Source organism: Trichechus manatus, unplaced genomic scaffold (genome assembly GCF_000243295.1).
Source record: "Trichechus manatus latirostris isolate Lorelei unplaced genomic scaffold, TriManLat1.0 scaffold00039, whole genome shotgun sequence".
In the NCBI taxonomy this organism is placed as follows: Eukaryota; Metazoa; Chordata; class Mammalia; order Sirenia; family Trichechidae; genus Trichechus; species Trichechus manatus.
This window is the reverse complement of record NW_004443975.1, coordinates 1,806,689-1,812,776: the sequence shown is the minus strand read 5'-3', so window position 1 is coordinate 1,812,776 and position 6,088 is coordinate 1,806,689. Positions and strand designations below refer to the sequence as shown.

General features: G+C 35.4%; 1 protein-coding gene across 1 annotated transcript in view; it reads right to left on the bottom strand.

The window, feature by feature from the left end:
- The window catches only part of FMN2 (formin 2), a 437,381-nt gene that overhangs the window by 95,837 nt on the left and 335,456 nt on the right, over positions 1-6,088 (bottom strand). The window contains exon 16 of the mRNA XM_023730863.1: positions 1,206-1,257. Within this exon, the coding sequence (XP_023586631.1) occupies positions 1,206-1,257 (52 nt within the window). The remainder of the gene's footprint in view (positions 1-1,205; positions 1,258-6,088) is intronic.

Sequence of the window (6,088 nt, the reverse complement as noted above, 5' to 3'; positions counted from 1 at the left end):
GTGCCCAGCTACCACCACTGACTGCTGTGACTGGGATCACAACAGAGGGTTCTGGACAGAGCTGGAGAAGGATGTAGAACAAAATTCTAACACACAAACACAGAAGACCAGATTTACTGGCCTGAAAGAGACAGGAGAAACCCCAAGAGTATGGTCCCTGGACACCCTTTTAGGTCAGTGGTGAAGTCACTCCCAAGGTTCACCGTTCAGCCGGGGACTGGACAGCCCCATGTAACAAAATGGGACTAATGAGGCACAGCCGTCCAGGGAAAAGGACTAGAAGGCTAAAGGGGACGGGAAAGCTGGTGATAGAGAACCCAAGGCTGAGTAAGGACAGTGTTGACATGTAGTGGGGTTCTTAACCATTGTCATATGGTAACGTGTACTGTTTAATGAGAAACTATTTTGTTCTGTAAACGTTCATCTAAAGTGAGAATAGCAGCACAACTGGAAGAACATAATTGATGTCAATGAATTGTGCATGTAGAAATTTTTGAAATGGTGTATCTTTGGCCATGTATATTTTCACCAAAAAAAAAAAAAAAAAGGTCGAGAAGGTAGTGTTGACATGTCATGGGGTTAATAACCAATGTCATAAAACAATATGTGTACTGACTGTTTAATGAGAAACGATTTGTTCTGTAAACCTTCACCTAAAGTACAATTAAAAAAAAAAAAAGAGTAATCAGATTAGACTTTAGAGAGAAACGAGAGTAAGAGAAAACTGAGGCAGAAGAGCAGGGAGATTTCTGAGATACTTTTCTATGCTTACCCATGATTGCAAATCTCCATTCTGGAACTAAAGGTACATCCAAGGGAAGCTCATGGCTTCCTATATGAACTCTGCTTTTGAATGGGGAAACTCAATAGTTTTCTATAACCAAATATTTTATGCTTTTTTCTAGAAGCAGTTTTCTGGCTATCTTCCTTTTTCTTTTGTTTCCACAGTCCTAAATCCTATTCCAAAGAGAAGATGCCAACCATTCACAAAAATTTGGCACTTAAGAGACTGATAATCCATCCAGAGCCATAAAAATAAAATTCAGAAATTCATTGTGGAATTAAAGCACGTCATTATATTAGAATGATTTTTCTTTTATGGTTGAAAATAAATATTAACAATTGGTTCTGTGAGATGAAATATACTAAGCACTTTATAAGTCTATGAGAAGAAATAGTTCATTATAAGGAAAGTATTTTCTCACCATTTATGAGTCTCTGTCAGTGAATTCTCCTCTGCCTCTTGGTCAATTTTAGCTGAAAATACAAGAAATAGAAGGATATACGAAATAAACGACAAATAGTTGTACTACTTCAAGCAAAATATAACCCAAATAATAAAATTTTTAAATATTCATTATTAATTTTAAGGTATATGGAGAAAATACTGATCTATCCTTAAACATCTGCATATAATTGATAATTCTACTGTACTCCAGCCAGTTCATTTTAAATCTACGAATGTTATAGATACATCACTGAAAAATTATATTTAATTTTTATTACGTTAATACTTTTAAATTGACACAGATAAGCTATATTACATAACCAACCAAAATTTTCAGATTCTAAGTAATTTCTTTAAATCATTCACATTAATCTGAAAAAACAAAACACTAGCAAATTTTATATTTACATAGAATGTGTTTGTCAAGGAATGAAAGAAGCTCTAATAATTAAATAGTTGAAAATAATTCACTCAATTCAAAGTACAAAAACCAAGTCAAAAAGTTAACCAGAAATAGTATGTGGCCTCTTCAGCTATGGCCAGAATTTTGACCTCTTCAACAATGCTCTCTCTCTGTACCATACTACAAGAGAGCAGATCCAGAGGTTATTTCTACAGAGGTGCAAGATGTAATACTAACGTATTTGACTAGCTGAAAGGGGAGATGAGAGTGTATTCACTTACTGGCTATACTCTGTCTAAACATAAAGAATAATAACCTGACACAAACTAAAAGATAAAATTTGGAAAGGAGATTACATTAACTTTTTCACATTGTTTAAAATAACAGGAATTTCATCATAAAAAATAAATATAGTGGTGACTTTCAAACTTTTTTGACCGGTAAGCATCCTAGTACTTTGTGTATTACCCTATGCACTTATTCTATCTCTTTCTCTCTCTGTCTCACACACACACAGAGCACAAGTTTCAAGAATACTCTTACTTCATACAATTGCTGTATTTAGTCTATTAGGTTTTTTTAAAATGTTAGTTGTGAATCACTAAATTGATTTCATGCCCCAATAAAGGTTTGTGACCCACAGTTTGAAAACCACTGAGTTACAGGACAAAAAGCAAAAATTAAAAAAATTTGAGGACTAGTGAAAGAAAAAAAGCTGATTTTTTATAATCTTTCCCCTCTGCGTCACACTTATGGCCACTTGGAGAAACTAGAAGAAAAAGTGAAGCCGAGAAAACTGATTACAAAAAACTAGAAGTATGCACAAAATAAAACCCATCGTCACTTGGGAACTGTCAAAGTGTCTCTATCACTACTTAAAACACAATAGTACATCTTGGGTTGCTTAAAGTTTTACAACCTCAAGACAGTGTTTTTCAAGGGTCTGTACAGTATCTGCAAAGTCATAACCAAATGTCATGCTGCCACTTTTTGCCAGGATCGCCAGAATTTAACAGAATCATTTGAGCTGGCAGAGAGGGAAGGTTTTTTTTCTCCTCCCCTCCTCTCCGTTTTTTGGACTTTAGATTGTTTACATAAACTTACAGGTCAATTGTTTGCCATATTAAAAGACAGAATAAATGTTCCATGAGTTTTCTTTGAAAAGAATCCAGCATGAACATATTGTCTTATAAAAATTTGCTCTGGGCTGCCTAGCATAAAAGTGATTTACTTTCAGAAGCAATTGTAGAAACACGTAAAGTTTGTTTAAGCAAAAACAAAAAAGCACTATAGTGCATACCATTTTCAGTAAAGACATTCTTATAATTGCTCTCACGTCTTTTTTTTTTAAAAAAAAATACAGAGATTCAGATGGAGATTTGAAGAAGAATTTCTAGACTGTTTTAGAAGAATCACATAAATGATTTAAGAAATTTAAACACACCAGATTGAGGTGCCAGAGATCTGGGTTCCTTTTCTGATCGTACAACTAAAATTTACTATATGACCTTTCATACGTGTTAACATACACAAAATACTTAGTATACTTACTTACTAATACTTAATACTTAGTAATACTTACTAATACAAAAGTTAGTAGTCACTAGATAAATGTTGTAATCCCTGGGAGACACTAACGGTTAAGGCCTCAACCACCAGCTGAAAGGTTGGAGGTGTGAACCTACCCAGAGGCATCTCAGAAGATAGGCCTGATGATCTGCTTCTGAAAGTCCACAGCCTTGAAAACCCTACTGAGTGCAGTTCTACTCTGCACACATGGGGTCGCCATGAGTCAGAATCAACTTGACAGCAACTAACAACAAAGATAAATGTTATTGTCCCTTGAAAATGTTGGACTCGAAGCTCTTGAAAATTTTAGGGTTATAGAATTTGTAACTGTAATTTTAATTGAACAAGTCAACTGCTATTTTATTATGCTTCAACAATATATACAGATAAAGAAAGGGCACAGTTACAGCTTTTGGGAAAGCAAAGCCCCTAAATTGTCATGAGTGGCAAAAAGTGAATTTCATGTGTTCGTAATGATTCCTTTTGATGTGCACTATAAGAGGTCTTGCTTCATTGCATAAGCAAGTTTGATAGAACACTTTACTACAAGGTGGTGGTAGAGCAGTTCTTACAAAGCAACAAGACATAAAAAGAGACCTTACCAAGCCTTGTAGCCATACTACAATCATAAAATCAAACAGGAGTAGCAGAGAATATTATAAAAATGCTATATTATCCATTATTGTTTCATGATTTTGAAGCTAAGGGGATTAGTGTATTCAAACCATAATCAGCCTTGATAAACAGTTAAATGAGAGATCAAAGAAACCGCATTAAAGTACACATTTCAATTCTTAATGTAGAGTCAACAACTGAATGACCAGAACAGATTTCCCTTTGTGTGGCAATCTTAGAACTTCTGAAAAGTTGGGGTGCAGTTCTGTTTACTGGGGACACTGAGACATCACTTTCCAGCACGCTGCTTTTATAATGTATCGTCACCTTTCTGTGGTCATAATTCTTTTAAACAAAGTTTCGATATTAACCTAGTGATAAAATGCAGGATTAGTTGCTTTTGCTAAAGCCCTCATTTAAAAGCTGCTTTTGTGAGGATATATCTACCAAACTAAAATGAAGATGTAATTAGTGAAAATTGAGATATCTTTTAGGCATAAAATAAGAACAACTCAGCTGTTCATTTAGGGAGCAGCCAAGCTATCATATGCTGTGACCAGACTCTAAGACCAACTGTGTTTCTTCAGTTTGAATAACAGTTGTGACAGACTGCCACCAGTGTTCTATGCATAGGCTTTCATGCATGGCTTTGCTGAAAATGACAGAAAATTAAGTAATTTTCTATATAATGTCAACATCTTATTGTTAAGTATTTTATTCCCTGGCCTATTTTTCAGAAATATAAAAATTATTTTCAGTCAATTTCTAACGGTGTAGGTGGTCTTCTGTTACTTTTAGCAGCAGTTCCCTACAATGGACTTTAAAATAATGTATGCTAAGTTAAAAATGTTCTCCTTCAAGTATGATTAATTATCCTTTCTGTATAATACATAGTTCATTTTTAAAAAAATAACAATGGCACCCTTCTAATCATTCATCATAAAGATAACCATAGAAAGTCTAGAAAGCATTTAAAATAGACAACCAAGCATAAGCTTGGTTTGTAGTGATCTTCATCAGATCACTTGAGGGTCCCTGAGCCACAGCCTCCCAAGAAGCCTTGAGCACCTCTTACAGAAGCTTTTGTATGACTCCTAATCTACACCACTGCCCAAGGGCCTCCTCAACTCAGCTCTCTGGGTGCAAATTAGTCTCCTACATCTCAACCATAAAAGCTACATTTCCTTTGCAAGGTGTTCTTCCAACTCTGTCTCTTATTTATAGTTCCAACCAGGGGCAGCATTTGGGGCTAGCACATGAGTTTTAGGGTTAGGTAGACTGGGGTTTGAATTCTACCTCAGCCACGAAGTTATGTTAGATTTTAATAACTTTGAACCTCAATTTCTCCATCATTAAAACTAGGTAATGATTTCCTTTCATTCAAATTGTTTGATGATTAAAATGGTAATATATAAACCACCTGGTGCATGATGATACTCTTCTGTCCTTCCTGTCCTTGCCACATCATCATTACCATGAAAAAGGATGGGAAGGCACTGCTTCTAAAATGCCAAGACTTCCATTGTAGTCTGAGAACTAGTTCACATCTGAGTATTTGATAAGGACCCATGGCTGTCTAGCATGGTGGCTCAATCCAGACTTCTGTTCAACCAGATCCATAGGGGCTTAGTTTGTTAAATAAACCACATCAGGTTTTTTTTTAAGCCTTCCATTCTATAGGCACCACATATCTTCTTTTTAATTCCTCTATAGATAGAATCCAGAAGCAGAACTAAATGTATAGATTCTTAAAATAAGGGCCTCTTTATATCAATTACAGAGAAATTATGGGCCAAGAGATATTACGGTAGAATCAAAAGATCTTTAAAAAAATCAAAGAATAACTCCAAAACATATTTAATATTTTTATTTCTACTTAATAAATGTATAGTACTAGTTTTATAGACTATAATGGAGAACTCTCAGTGCCCATAATATAAGCAGACTGACAGCTTTAGTCTTCTCCCCTATCCACTCCCCCCCTTCCCCCCCCCACCCGCCCCATTCAGGGGAGGGAAGCCTTTTTGAGCTATAAATGAAATTGTTATAAGGAAGAGGAGAATGCCCTTGGTAAGTTTAGGGAGAGCCTACTGAAATCCAAAATATGTAAAGTTCCTCTATAAGAATACTAATTGCAAATTACTATGGGTAACCCATTCATATCTAGATGTTTGAGACCTACCACCAAGAAAATGTTCTGAGATTGAGCACACAGAAAACAGAAGTGCTGGACCTCAGGGCAAACTGAGCCTTAGAAATGGATCAGAATACTG